This window comes from Hypanus sabinus, chromosome 14 (genome assembly GCF_030144855.1).
Source record: "Hypanus sabinus isolate sHypSab1 chromosome 14, sHypSab1.hap1, whole genome shotgun sequence".
NCBI lineage: Eukaryota > Metazoa > Chordata > Chondrichthyes > Myliobatiformes > Dasyatidae > Hypanus > Hypanus sabinus.
The window spans coordinates 5,270,052-5,284,130 of NC_082719.1; the positions used below are offsets into that span (position 1 = coordinate 5,270,052).

A 14,079-nucleotide genomic window follows, 5' to 3' on the forward strand; every position below is an offset into this window, starting at 1 on the left:
AGTAGAGCGACATCAAGTAAGTCCACCCAGGCAAGAGCCAAGGCAGAAGCCGCCAATGTGCGACTGCGTTACGCCAGACAAGAAGCAGTTTTGAAAATGAAACAGGCCACCAGAGAAGCCGAATTCCAGAAAGAAAAGGCTGCCAGAAAAGCCGAAATCCAGAAAGAAAGGGCCACCAGACAAAGAGCAGAGGCCGCCAGAGAAGCCAAAACCCAGTTGGAATGGGCCGCCAGAGAAGCCGAAACCCAGTTGGAAATGGCAAAAATATCGACAGAGTTGCAAGTGCTGCAGCTAGAAAGAGAAGAAGAAGCTGCCATGGCGGAAGCAGAGTACATAGACGAACCTGAAGGGTCGCGTGATCTGACCGAAGTAAGATCTACTTTAGAAAGGACCAGACTGGAACGCACAAGCGACTATGTACAATCTCAAACAGACAGGCAGGCTCGTCTCCCCTCTCCATACGTATTCGATAACTTCCCCAGCTACGAGGAACCTCAGAGAGTCACGATTGCATCACATCCATACGAGGAAGAAAATTTACCCTCGCGGCTCCGTGATAAAGTCAAGAATGAAAGAGCTGACAACCGATACTTCTTGACACCACACTTACAAAGTTCGATGCGAAGAGACGCGGAGGTCGAATCCAGGATGGCAAATTCCATGAGAAATGTGCGCTCTCAGTCATATAGGCGCCAACGTACTTCTCCAGCCCGCATGCCGCTTACAGCCGATCCCACGATGCAGTATTTAGCACGACGGGATCTCGTCACTTCGGGACTGTACCAGTTTGACGATAAACCTGAAAATTACCGTGCATGGTACTCCACATTCACCAACGCGATCGACGGAGTCCAGCTCAGTGCAACCCAAAGGTTGGACCTTATGGCGAAATGGCTGGGGAAAGAATCACGCGACCAGGTGAGACGCATACGTTCAGTGTACATCAACGAACCCGAACTAGCCTTAAGCAAAGCGTGGGAGAGAATTCGGGAGGACTATGGGTCCCCCGAAGCTATTGAAGCGGCGCTATATCGACGTCTGGGAAACTTTCCTGAGGTGTCAGCCAAAGATCACATTAAGTTAAGAGAATTCGGAGATTTACTCATGGAGATCAAAGGCGCCAAAGAAGATGGCCACTCAGCTGGTCTAGTATACCTAGATACTCCATTCGGGATTAGACAAGTCGTGGACAAACTTCCTTTTGGGCTGCAGGACAGGTGGCTGTCCATTGCTTTAGATTACAAGGAAGAGCACAATGATCAACCACCTCCCTTTGAGCTGCTCGCTAGGTTTGTGTGCAGGGAGGCGAAGAAGCGAAATGACCCTAGCCTCGCGGGTCCAAGAAGCAGTACGATTTACACCAAGCCAAATAGATCCTCTTCGAATGTTTTCAACATTGATAAACCCATCTCAGTGCTCAAGACCGAAGCCCTTACAACTAGCAACAACCCTAGCAAGTATTGACCATTGCATAACAAACCTCACCCCCTGAAAGCATGCAGAATGTTTAGGGAAAAACCCCTTGAAGAGAGGACGGCTCTTCTCAAGGAGAAAAGAATATGTTTTAGATGCTGTTCCTCAACCTCTCACCTCGCCAGAGAGTGTACGATCGCCGTGAAGTGTCCGGAATGTGGCAGCCCAGATCATGTCGGGGCCATGCATCCCAACCTGTCACCGCAAACCGACAGCGCTCCTTCACACCCACAACAGGACGGCGGGGAGGGAGAGGCTCACTCTAGGTCAACAGTTGTCAGCACGAACTGTACAGAAGTTTGCGGTCAAGCTCAGTCAAGTCGTTCTTGTTCCAAGATCTGTCTCACTAAGGTGTACCCTAAAGGAGCCAAAGACAAGGCCATCAAAGCCTATGTGATTCTGGACGATCAGAGCAATCGCTCACTAGTCAGTCCAGAGTTCTTTAAATTGTTCAACATTGAGAGTGAGCGGTTCCCATACTACCTCAAAACTTGCTCAGGCAACATGGAAACCCAAGGAAGGAAGGCAGAAGGCATCCAGATCGAGTCCCTGGATGGTAAAGTCGTCATCTGTCTCCCTCCGCTCAGAGTGCAATGAAATCATGAATAACCGCACTGAGATCCCGACACCAAGTGCGGTGCTACACCAGCCGCGTCTCCACCACATCGCCAAACACATCCCAGAACTGGATCCAAAAGCGGAAATACTCCTGCTATTAGGAAGAGATGTTATCCAGGTACACAAGGTTAGGCAGCAGGTCAATGGACCGCTCGACGCCCCCTTCGCGCAACGTCTGGATCTGGGCTGGGTGGTGATAAGACAGGTGTGTCTCGGTGACGTACACAAACCGACGGTTGACACACTCAAGACCAATGTGCTAGAGAGTGGCCGCCATTCGATTTTTCAACCCTGCACAAGTTCCATGTATATCAAGGAAGCACAACAAGGCGTTAACAAGCGCGAGGCAAGCGACGAGTCGCTGGGCCAGTCAGTCTTCGCTCAAACGAAGTATGACAATATACTTGCTCCATCAGCTCAAGACGTCTTCTTCTTAAAAATGATGGACACCAAAGTCTTCAGGGATGAAGCAAATAATTGGGTCGCCCCACTACCCTTCAGAGAACCACGCCAGCAGTTGCCAAATAACAAAGAGCAAGCGGTCAAGCGGTTCACGTCCTTACAAAAAACCCTGAACCGGAAACCCGAGACGCACCAGAGGAGGACAAGCAGAGAGCAAGCGGTGGGCCATCATGTTTAGCTGCATGAGTTCAAGAGCGGTACACATTGAGGTCATCGAATCTTTGGATACATCCAGCTGCATCAACGCTCTCAGGCGGTTCTTTGCGATAAGAGGCCCTGCAAAACAGTTAAGATCTGATTGCAGAACGAACTTTGTAGGAGCATCGAAGGAGCTGGGGATGGACAGAGCAGTGCAAAGGTACCTTAGTCAACAGGGATGCAACTGGGAGTTCAACACACCACACGCCTCCCACATGGGAGGCGCATGGGAGCGGATGATTGGGATCGCCAGAAGAATTCTGGATTCAATGTTTCTGCAGCAACGCACCCGATTGACCCACGAGGTACTGTGCACCCTAATGGCAGAGGTCACAGCCATTATGAACTCACGACCACTCCTGCCTGTGTCCTCTGACCCAGAAAACCCCTTCATCCTTTCGCCATCAATGCTCCTTACACAGAAGGCAGGAGCACCTCCTCCACCAGGAGACTTTTCAGACAAGGATTTGTACACAAAGCAATGGAGACAAGTCCAGGCTCTGGCAAATCAGTTCTGGTCCCGCTGGAGACAGGAATATCTACCCTCGTTGCAACAGAGACGAAAGTGGACAGAACCCCACAGGAATCTTCAAGTTGGAGACTTAGTCCTGCTCAGGGACAAGCAGATCACCGGCAACAGCTGGCCAATGGCCAGAATCACTGCTACATTCCCTAGCGAGGATGGACATGTCAGGAAGATCGAATTGAAGACTACCGACCAAGGCGATGTGAAAATTTACCAAAGGCCAGTTACAGAAGTTATTCTACTTCTACCCAATGACTGATTAAGAGACTAAGTTTTGTACTCTGCTCATTGTGACCTTACGAAGGTCAAGCGGGGAGTGTGCTGTCTTTATGACAGTTATTTAGTTTATAATATTTTCGCTTAGTAATTCATTCAATAGTATTTTCTAGTTAGAATTAGAAGTGTTTAAAGTATATTCATTGCATGTAAAATATATCGGCATGCGATGACGTCACATCCGGTTTCGCCGCGTCTTGTGGGAAAGTACCGGTTTGAAATTAGCGCGAGGGTGGGGGCTCACCACGAGGCACACCTGAGCAGAAGTTGTTTTGCAGGCATGAGAAATCACAGTGAGAGCAACGCTGTAAGTTAATAGATAATCGATATATTGAACTAAGATGTTAATGCCGATCCTGTTAGAAGTAACGACGGTCGATAATGTTTATGCTTTCGTTAGTTAAAGAGTTGCGGATAGTTTGCATGGAAGTGTATTTAAAGTAGTCAATGGAGCAGGTAGACTCTCCCTGTATACTGCACCTTAGTGTAATGTAGTTATAGTCACCTTTGCAAGTATTTACAATTGAAATGTGATATTAAGGAAGGAACAAATACTGTATCAATCTTGTATTGTTTTATCAACAGTTTTCACCATATGTTAATGTGAAGAGTGAACAGTAAATGGTTAATCTTACTGCGATCTGGTTCTTATTGACTGTGGTTTATCTTGACGTTTAATTCGGCGTTTCGTTACACGCAAAGGAGAACGTTACAGTCCTGAAGGCCACTTGCATGTTGGCCTCAGAGACTAAAATCACAGGACCATCGGAGGCCATGGGTTACTTGCTCCAAGGTCAAAGTTAACACCCAGAAGTGAATCCCTGTTATCACCTAGGTCACATGATTTAACTTTCTAAGTGGTGATTGTATTCAGGCCCTGCCACAACTGTCGGGCATACTTCACTGTTTCAAGTTTAGTCCGAAATTGCTATTTTGCTTGTGATGGTTTTCCAGTGATCAGAATCAGGTTTATTATCACCGGCTTGTAACATGAAATTTGTCAACTTAGCAGCAGCAGTTCAATGCAATGCATAATATAGCAGAGAAAAATAAGTAACAAATAAAACAAAAATAATAATAATAAACAAGTGATCAATTACATATATTGAATAGAATGTAAAAAAACCATGCAAAAACAGAAATACTGTATATTTTTTAAAAAGTGAGGTAGTGTCCAAAGCTTCAATGTCTGTTTAGGAATCGGATGGCAGAGGGGAAGAAGCTGTTCCTGAATCGCTGAGTGTGTACTTTCAGGCTTCTGTATCTCCTACCTGATGGTAACAGTGAGAAAAGGGCATGCCCTGGGTGCTGGAGGTCCTTAATAATAGATGCTGCCTTTCTGAGACACTGCTCCCTGAAGATGTCCTGGGTACTTTGTAGGCTAGTACCCAAGATGGAGCTGACTAGATTTACAACCCTCTGCAGCTTCTTTCGGTCCTGTGCAGCAGCCCCCCCATACCAGACAGTGATGCAGCCTGTCAGAATGCTCTCCACGGTACAGCTATAAAAGTTTTTGAGTGTATTTGTTGACATGATTGCATCTGTACCTCTTGGAACTTTCTTCAGCAGATTTTGTATCTTGTGGTTCATCCAGGGCTTCTGGTTGGGGAAGATTCTGATTGGTTTTGTGGGGATATACTCATTTAGAACTGTTTTAATATAGTCTGTCACAACCATGATGTATTCATTCCGAACCATAGAGGAGTCATTGAACACGCCTAGTCCACTGACTCAAAGCAATCCCATAGCCATTCCTCTACGTACAATACTTCTAAACATACCTCTTGTGAACTAATCTCAATGCAATCTACAGCACATAATTTCTCTTTAAGCAATGTAATTTTAAAACAACTTAATCATCTACAGATATCACGATCTTCTGAAGGACTCGGTGGAGCAGGCTCAATCCTCTGTGTTTCAGACTGGCTTGGTCCCCCCCCCCCCCCCCCACCGCCTTGCTGCTGGCAATGCCAACGAACCTTCAATAATGAGGCAAGATGGGTAATTGATGATTAGCATGGGCATGGTGGGAACACGTGCAGTATAATTCTATAACTCATTTGGCATATTCTCACGATTCCAGGCATGTAATAAATTAAGAACTCCCCATCAGATAGCTTGTAGATTTTCTTCAGTAAAACATGCAAAACTCCCGGCTAATAATGGCACTAGTATCACCTCTCGGAGACAGCAGAAAGTCTAGTGCAGGTCAGTTGTGGGGGCCACGGTGTGGATTGCCAGCATGTTGGCTGTAATGTCATTGAGGCCTGGCTCCTTCCTGAAGCACTAAGGCTGTGTTAGTAGCCAGTTTCTCCAGCAGTGCTGAGGCCATGTTGATGCATTCATGAGCCAGTCTGGTAGGATCTCGGAACAGTAACACTACAATCCAGAAACACTCAGTCTCCATAGTATGCAGTGGCAGTCCAACACACTAGGATGTAGGGAGGGAGTAGGAAGGCGGTATATCTATGGTACTATGTAGGCCAGATAACAACGATCCTTCCATGGCTTTGGTTCAGACCAGAGATCCTATTTTAAAAGGGGTATCACTGGCAGCCAGTGATAGGTCTATTGGCCATACGGTAAGTACTGCTAACAGGATTCGGAAGGTCGCCAGTAATTTTGACATTGCTCATACTGTTACTCAAAACTAGCTACATCCCTTGATGTTTGGATTAGCAAACATGTCTACTATACCCATGAAGCAGCTTTGGAGCAGAGTGTTTATGGTTTTGTTGAATAAAGGTTGATACTATCCTTCAAAGCAATTGTATTGGCAAAAGTCATCCTATGGGCAATGTAGTCAGGGCCAGATTAACCTAGTAGCAAAAGTAGCATATGCTAGGGCCCCACATTTTCCAGCTCCCGCCCTCACTAACTGCTTGCAAACTGCAGTCTGGTCAAATCGGTATTCTCACCGTTTTCTCACGACCGTTCGAGTGAGCTTTGGGTAGACGATTCATTTACACTTAAGTAAGTGACTTCAGCCATCAGTCTTCTGTTCTTTGACAAAGTACTGTGGATTGAGTTCATAACAATGCATTTCCTAAAAACTGAGAACCCAGTTTCAATGCATCCCTGGCGCCTCTGAGACAAGAATGCTAAATTTATAGGTAGTTGCGAAGACACCATATCTATGCTTTTTGAATATGAATTGTCCTCTATGTTAGCACATAACATACGAAATAATGTAGTATAGATTATAAGTGCAAAGCCTCATTTGTTTCATCAATGACCTTCCGGGAAGGAGAATAATCGGCCTTGCTGGATTTTACGTGTTGTATATCCAAGGGTCTTGTGAATTGCTACCTTAATCCTGTAATCGCGGGAGTTGGAGGGGGATAATAATATCCGAATTGCCGGCGATGCTCACATCCTGAGAACCCGGAGAAAAAAGCGGAAAGCTTTTTCACAAGTTGAAATCGAAGTTTTTTTGCCCTGAGATAGAATATCTTAATCGATTACTCATGTGAAAGAAAGTTGTAATGAATGAGGTCCACTAATGACAGGACGTTTTGATAGACATGGATTGTGTGTGTTGTTTCTGTGCAGTTCGATGTCTCACGTCACAAATGAAAAAAACTACGAACAGTTCCAGTGACAAGTCTGCACGACACAGGTTAAATAGTCCATGTAGTATTCATACACGAAATGAGACTGAGAGGGACGAGACGGCACTCTAGGGACTGTCAGGAAAACGAGCTGAAAATCTGAAAGGGGGTGCTGATAGATCAGGTTATCAGTAAACACCTCTGGTTGCGCTAATTGTTTCAAGGCATCAGATGATTTGCGAGCAACCAGTTTGAAAGAGGCCCGTGTACACAACGGTTCTAACGTGGAATGTGAGTTGGAACCGGAACATCATCTCGTATAGAAAACTGTGGTGTGAACGCATTTTCATTAACATGGACTAAAATCGCATCAGCAGTTGCTGAGAGTGAGATGTCGCAACCTCCATACAAGTAACCTATTTACCCGGGACACCGATAAATCCAATTACTGTGAAACAAATAATCCGCGCTTGTACCAGTGTTAATTCCGGGCTGTTAGAATTTAAAAGCCTGCTTCCAATTTTCTAATGTTCTACTTTTCATAAAAGACAGTGAGGGTAAATAAATCCAAACAAAGTGAACTATCCAGTTTCCTCTGCACCTTCTGGGTAAAGTACTTCAGGGACCGGACACTCAGAGTCCACCGCGTTCAGAAGGACATGAACTCTGCGTGAAATAGACATTTCCAGTATCATCAACAAACTTGCTCGTGCTAAATCTGGAAAATGTAACTTCTAAATTGTAGTTACTTTTGACATTTGAAATTGATACCAACATGTAAGTAATACTATTACTGAAGTGTCAGATATTTGCGTAGTATTTAGCTGTACAGCAAATGAAAAAAAAATGAATTACTTTACTATGTAAGTAAATAATTTATGTTTTAATACTTAAGTTTTTTTTTTAAATTTAGTGCCCCTTTATAACATATGCTACAGGGCCCACACTAGCTTAATCCGGCCCTGAATGTAGTCACGTGCACCTTACAGTTCTAGTTTTGCTATCAAAGTAAAAACAGAATCAAACTCACTGTGATCCAGGGGTATAACCACTTTGGCAAGCTGCCTTCTAAAGGTATAGATGCTTTCTGGAGCACACCCAACAATCGGAAGGGCTGGTACCAGATGCATAACTAAGGTGAAGAAAAGTGTTAGGAGTAATAGTGTGAGATACTTCTGAATTTGGGTAGAAAACAGATGTCCAGATTACCCAAAATCTATAACGCAAAGTGATCACTTAATAGCACAGATCAACAGTTGAGTCCATTAGTTCTCATCAATGTTCTGACTGCCTGTTTCCTAGTCAGATGACATTGCTGGCTTAATGTCTGAAGCATATATCCATCCAGGCAGGCTTTCATTGGAACTTGAAATCACTATATGTGGTCAGCAACGTTTGTAATAGACATTCCCAGCAGGGTTCCAGGCAGTTCTTTCATTGTGGGCTGTCACCACTATCCAATCTTCCAGCTGGTTGGTCTGACACTCAGCAGCCAGCACCATCTTCTGGGCTTCAAATATCTATTGATGGGAACCTTTAAGAGCTTATGTTAGTGTTGTACAATACTGCAACATACTTCACTCTTAATGTGGATGTCTATCTGTTTAACTAGGAAAGGGAAGGGTGATTGGCAAGTGCATGGGATGTCCCAAGACTATCTCATGCGGAGGTAGACCTGTTATGCAGTTTGGAGCACAGCACATTGTCATGAGGGCCAGTGAAAGTGCCTCTGGCCACTTTAGCTTGATTTCATCATACAATTTAGCTAACCTGTTTTTCAGGGCCCTGCTCTGTCTTTCAGCTACACTGTAAAATTGGCAGAGGATAAGGGCAGGTGAAATGATGCTTATGCTGTAAGGCTTTTGTTAATTCCAATACAACTTTACTCCTAAAGTGAGGACCATTATCACTTCAGATTTTCTCAGAGATCCCAAACCTGGGAAAAAATTCTCATCATCAACAGCTACAGCATCATTTCTCTGGAATTGGTTGAGCTTTTACCCATGGAGGTAATGAACAAAATGCCAAGTGCAGAATCACAACATGTGCATTTAGGTAACTGCATAAAGTCCAGTTGGAGATGTACAAATGGATTCCGGGCTCAGGGTGTCTTTCAGCATTATGCCTTTGCTAGGTCATACAGCTGCTACTACTTTTCTTGCTTTGGGTGAGAAGCTCCCAATTTTGTTTATACCTGTCATCATCCTTTATAGTTTGCATAGTGTACTTTAGTCCATAAGATCCTGTCAACTACAGATGCAGCACATGGTAATTTTATTAGTTCTTCAAGGAATTTGGAAAGTATTGGCAGCTTGATCACACTGTAGTGCTATGTGGCCATGAAGATCTGATGTTGCAAATGAGTCAGCTCATTTATTCCATTAAGTTCAAGTGTTCCTAACCTTTTTCATGCCATGGACCCCTACCATTAACTGGCTGGAAACCCCTGGAGTTATTTCATCCTTCCCATTAGTGTGAGCCACATAGTTTATAACAACGATTGCACTAAATAATTGAAAAGTAGTAAAAAGTTGATAGTTTGTTCACCGTGTTTTATCTGTTCCAAAGAGGTAAGGTACCCATGTAGTTTCCATAATTTCCATTGTCATGTGCTACTGCTAAGGATTAATGATATTCGGTGCACCAGCTGCAAGGAGGCAGGCTTCTGTTAAGGTAAAAGGTTCAGCAGCTTGAGCAGTGCATGAGGGAAGGTAACTGAGCTGTCTCAGCAGTTCAATGATGCTCACAAACCACATCCACTAACACTTAAGATTGAGAGGAAAAGCTATCAAAGAAAAAAAATGCACGTGGGCTTACATCAGATAGCATTTTAGAATGGGCTGAATTAAAATTGTACAAGTTCTTAAATACATTTTTGGAACAGATTACTTAAACTGTGTAGACTGTGGCGCTGGTGACGGAGGCAGAAATTGTTATCAAACTCAAGGGACTGCAGATGCTGGAAACCCAGAGTAACACACACAAACTGCTAGAGGAACTCAGTGGATCAGGCAGCATCTATGAAAATGAATAAACAGTCGACATCTTGAGCCGCAGTCCTCCATCGGGACTGGAAAGGATGGTGGGGGGGATAAAGGTGGGGGCAGGCAAAGGAGGACAAGATCAAAGGTGAAGGGTGAAGCCAGGTGAGAGGGAAGAGTAAAGGGCTGGAGAAGAAGTAATACAATCTGAGAGTGAACCATTGGAGAAGGGGAGGAAATAGGGGCACCGGGCGAGGTGATAGGCAAGTGAGGAGAAGAGGTAGGAGGGCAGACTGGTGAATAGAAGAAAAGGGATGGGAGAGGGGAAAAGAAAAAGATACTAGAAGGAGAAATAAATGTTCTCAGGTTGGAGGCTATGTAGATGGAATTCGAGGTGTTGCTCCTCCACCCTAAGAGAGGCTTCATTGTGGTAGAAGAGGAGGCCGTGGACTGACATGTCAGAATGGGAATGGGGATTAGAACTACAATGGTTGGGAATGGGGAAATTCGGCTTTTAGAAGATAGAGCGAAAGTGTTTAATAGTTGTTAACTTGAGCTGCCTCTTGCTCCACCCCCTCCCTCACATCTTTATACTGACTTCCTCCCCTCCGTCCACATGGATGGATTCAACTTGAAGTGCTGACTGTCTGTCTGCCTCCACAGATGTTGCCAGATCTGCTGAGTTCCTCCTATTTCATGGGTTGCTCCAGATTCCAGCACTTACTTTCCCCCTGACTCTGTGCTGCTGATGTTTCTGCTTTTATGTCTTATTCTACAGTAGCAAAGTATGTTGTAATCGAGAGGTAATGTTGCAGCTATATTGGACCCTGCACAGACCCCACTTGGAGTGTGCTCAGTTCTGGTTGCCTCACTGTAGGAAGGATGTGGAAACCATAGAAAGGGTGCAGAGGAGATTTACAAGGGTGTTGCCTGGATTGGGGAGCATGCCTTCCTTACAAGAATAGGTTGAGTGAACTCGGTCTTTTCTCCTTGGAGCGACAGAGGGTGAGAGGTGACCTGATAGAAGAGTACAAGATGATGAGATGTATTGATCAATGGCTTTTTTTTCAGGGCTGAAATGGCTAGCACAAGAGGGCACAGTTTTAAGGTGCTTGGAAGTAGGTACAGAGGAGATGTCAGGGATGATTTTTTTTTACGCAGAGAGTGGTGAGAGTGTGGAATGGGCTGCCGGCGACGGTGGTGGAGGCAGAAACAATAGGGTCTTTTAAGAGACTCCTGAATGGATACATGGAGCTTAGAAAAGTAGTGGGCTACTGGTAAGCCTAGGTAGTTCTAAGGTAGGGACATGTTCGGCACAGCTTTGTGGGCTGAAGGGCCTGTATTGCCCTGTAGCGCTTCTATGTTTCCATGACTTACTGCACATGCACTCTTTCCACTTTGATCACCAATCGTTACAGAGCAAACGTGGTGCTAATTAAATTAAGACATATTTACTCAGCACCTTTCATTATCACAGAATATTCCAAAGCATTTAGTCTACAGGCAGTTAAAAACCTTTGAAGTGTGTGATTTCTGTTGTAACATTGGAAATAAGGTAGCCAATTTGGACTGCAAGCTCCCAAAAATTGGATGTCAACCAGTTTGCTTTGAGCAACGCTGAGGAATAAATATTGGACCAGGCTGTAGGGATAAGTATCTGGCTCTTCCTAAGTTTGTAAGAGCAGGGACTCTCCGCTACTGTCCACTGCAGAGAGAACAAAGGCCCTGTTTGAATGTGGACATGACAACTGATTGCCCTTACCTCAGATCTTTGGTGTGCAGTTCCCTCAATCCTATACTATTGTAATAATAATTTAGTTACAATGTGGTTAGCTTATTGAAATAAATATCTAAGTTCGAGAAGAGTAACAACAAAGCCTCGTCGAATTGTAATTTGGAAACTAAGATTCTGGCACATTTGTACGTCGATACAGAACTTTAATCATTAGCTTAAGTTGCGTGGCTTCTCTCTGGCATTAACAGCGCCGAGAAAAAAACCATAACGCAAACATTGATTGATATTTTTGTTAGAAGCCTTCCTAACACAGGAAATGATATCACGCAAATGATGATTTGTGTGCAGCAATATCTTCCTGCTTGTTCAAAGGGCACCAGCTGTCCCGCGGAGGGGCGCCTCAGACACGCCCTGTTGAGGTTCCTCAGACCCACAAAGCGCCGGCAATCTGAATGCAGTGCGGGCGGGTGTGTGCTGCGCTGCGCTTGCGACAAACTGGCTGAAGGGCACAGTTCATCCCCCGCTGTAACGCCGACCTCCTCTGGGAAGTTTCCGCTTGCAACTGTACGAGCGACTTTGTGGCAGTGGCCGTGAGCTTTCTTGTGCTGTTGCAATGTGCGGTTTAACGAAATCGCTCTGATTTTTCTTTCTCAGATACCTGTAGGGCGTTTGAGTGATTTTATTTTTGTAGGAATCCGGCTGTGACTGCTTTCATGTTTGCTGGAGCTTTCTCTTCCGAGTTTGAGCTACCTTTTTTGGGTTTTGCAGCGAGATTAATTGCAGGATAATGAAGCCGTGGCGGACTGTTGGTGTTTGCAAGAGCTTTTGCTCTGGGCGATGGAATTTCATGCTCCTTGTAGCAGTGTTTCTGAGCATGAACACGTTCGGAGTTGTGCAAAGTGAAGAGAAATCGTGCCACGGAGCGTTTGATCTTTACATGGTACTTGACAGGTAAGAGTTTGGTGGTGCCCGGTCGTGCCTCGGTTTTGTTTTGTTCATATCTGTATCTGCAGTTTGGAGGGTGAAGCGATAAAATGAATTGTAATTACAGAGTGTGTGTGGGGGGGGGGGGGGGGAGAGCCACAGTAAAAACTTGTCAAACTGTTTCTGGCCATGAACTAGCAACAGGAAAGTGACGGGAGGAGAGCCCAGTGGAACTGTAATTGCTTGATTTAGTTTTTACTTGATCGAATTGAACGTCTGTTACTTTTACAGATCCGGGAGTGTTGCTAACAACTGGGGCGAGATTTATGATTTTGTGGAATCACTGGTCCAGCGATTCGTCAGGTAATACCTTCAGTAACACGTCCCACAAACTTTTTTTGGTCCTTGGTGGAAAGTTATGTTCACATTAGTTTGTCGCCGCATGGGGGAGGCAGGACGCCCAGCTCACTGAATAAATAATCGTTCCTAGGCCAAAAACGAATCCAAGTTTGAAAATTAGAAAATAATGAAAGATAAATTATATTTAGTGTTATCCAGCAGCTGATGATTTCTGTGTTTTTATTTACAGTCCGCAAATGAGATTATCTTTCATCGTGTTTTCTTCTCGTGCTGATGTGAAGATGCCGATAACTGCTGACAGGTCAGTGCAGAATGCCTTGTTTTCACAGTCGGGAATTGCAGAAACTGTTGTCAAACCTTTCATGAAATACCCATTCGTAATTTTTCTTTCTGAAACTTTCATCCCTCCCTGCCCTCCTAAAAGTGTTGCCACTTCTTGATCCAAATTCCATCTTTTTTCATTGGGTTCCCTGCCTTATCATAATATTGATACTCTTGTTTAAAAAATGCAGAAACAGTATTCGGCCCATTATTTTCATATCTGGGAGGCTTAACACCAAAAAAAAAGAGGACGGCCTAGATCAGGGAGGCCATACAACTTGTCATACCTCATGCTTTCCCATCCATTTTATGTTGGCTGCAGAATCACACAATATTTAAGATTTGGTGATGTTTCCTGGTAGGTTTACCTGAGCTCCTCCTACCCATGCTGTTGGCATACTCCTTGGGCATTCTTGGATGAGGAGCATTTCCTTCCTTGGCATACTAAGAAGTCTGAAGCTACATTGTCTTAATTCCCATCTATTCCTTGGGTGGAAGTTCAGGGGGATGATCTGAAGATGCAATGATCCCCGTACCATTTGGAGTAACAGCCACTTTCATTGGTATCTTTGCCTCAGCCATTGAAACCCTCAGTGATGCACTTCTGCTTTTGGTATTTCAGCCGCCGTGATTTAAGCTCTCAAACTGTGGTGC

The 14,079-nt window shown here is 44.6% G+C and overlaps 1 protein-coding gene across 1 annotated transcript in view; it reads left to right on the forward strand.

Annotated features, from left to right (window-relative positions):
• The first annotated feature begins 12,197 nt into the window (after nt 1–12,197).
• The window catches only part of antxr2a (ANTXR cell adhesion molecule 2a), a 221,851-nt gene continuing 219,969 nt past the window's right edge, over nt 12,198–14,079 (forward strand). The window contains 4 exon segments of the mRNA XM_059988717.1: nt 12,198–12,561; nt 12,564–12,771; nt 13,036–13,107; nt 13,334–13,405. Of these exon segments, the coding sequence (XP_059844700.1) occupies nt 12,534–12,561; nt 12,564–12,771; nt 13,036–13,107; nt 13,334–13,405 (380 nt within the window). The 5' untranslated portion in view covers nt 12,198–12,533.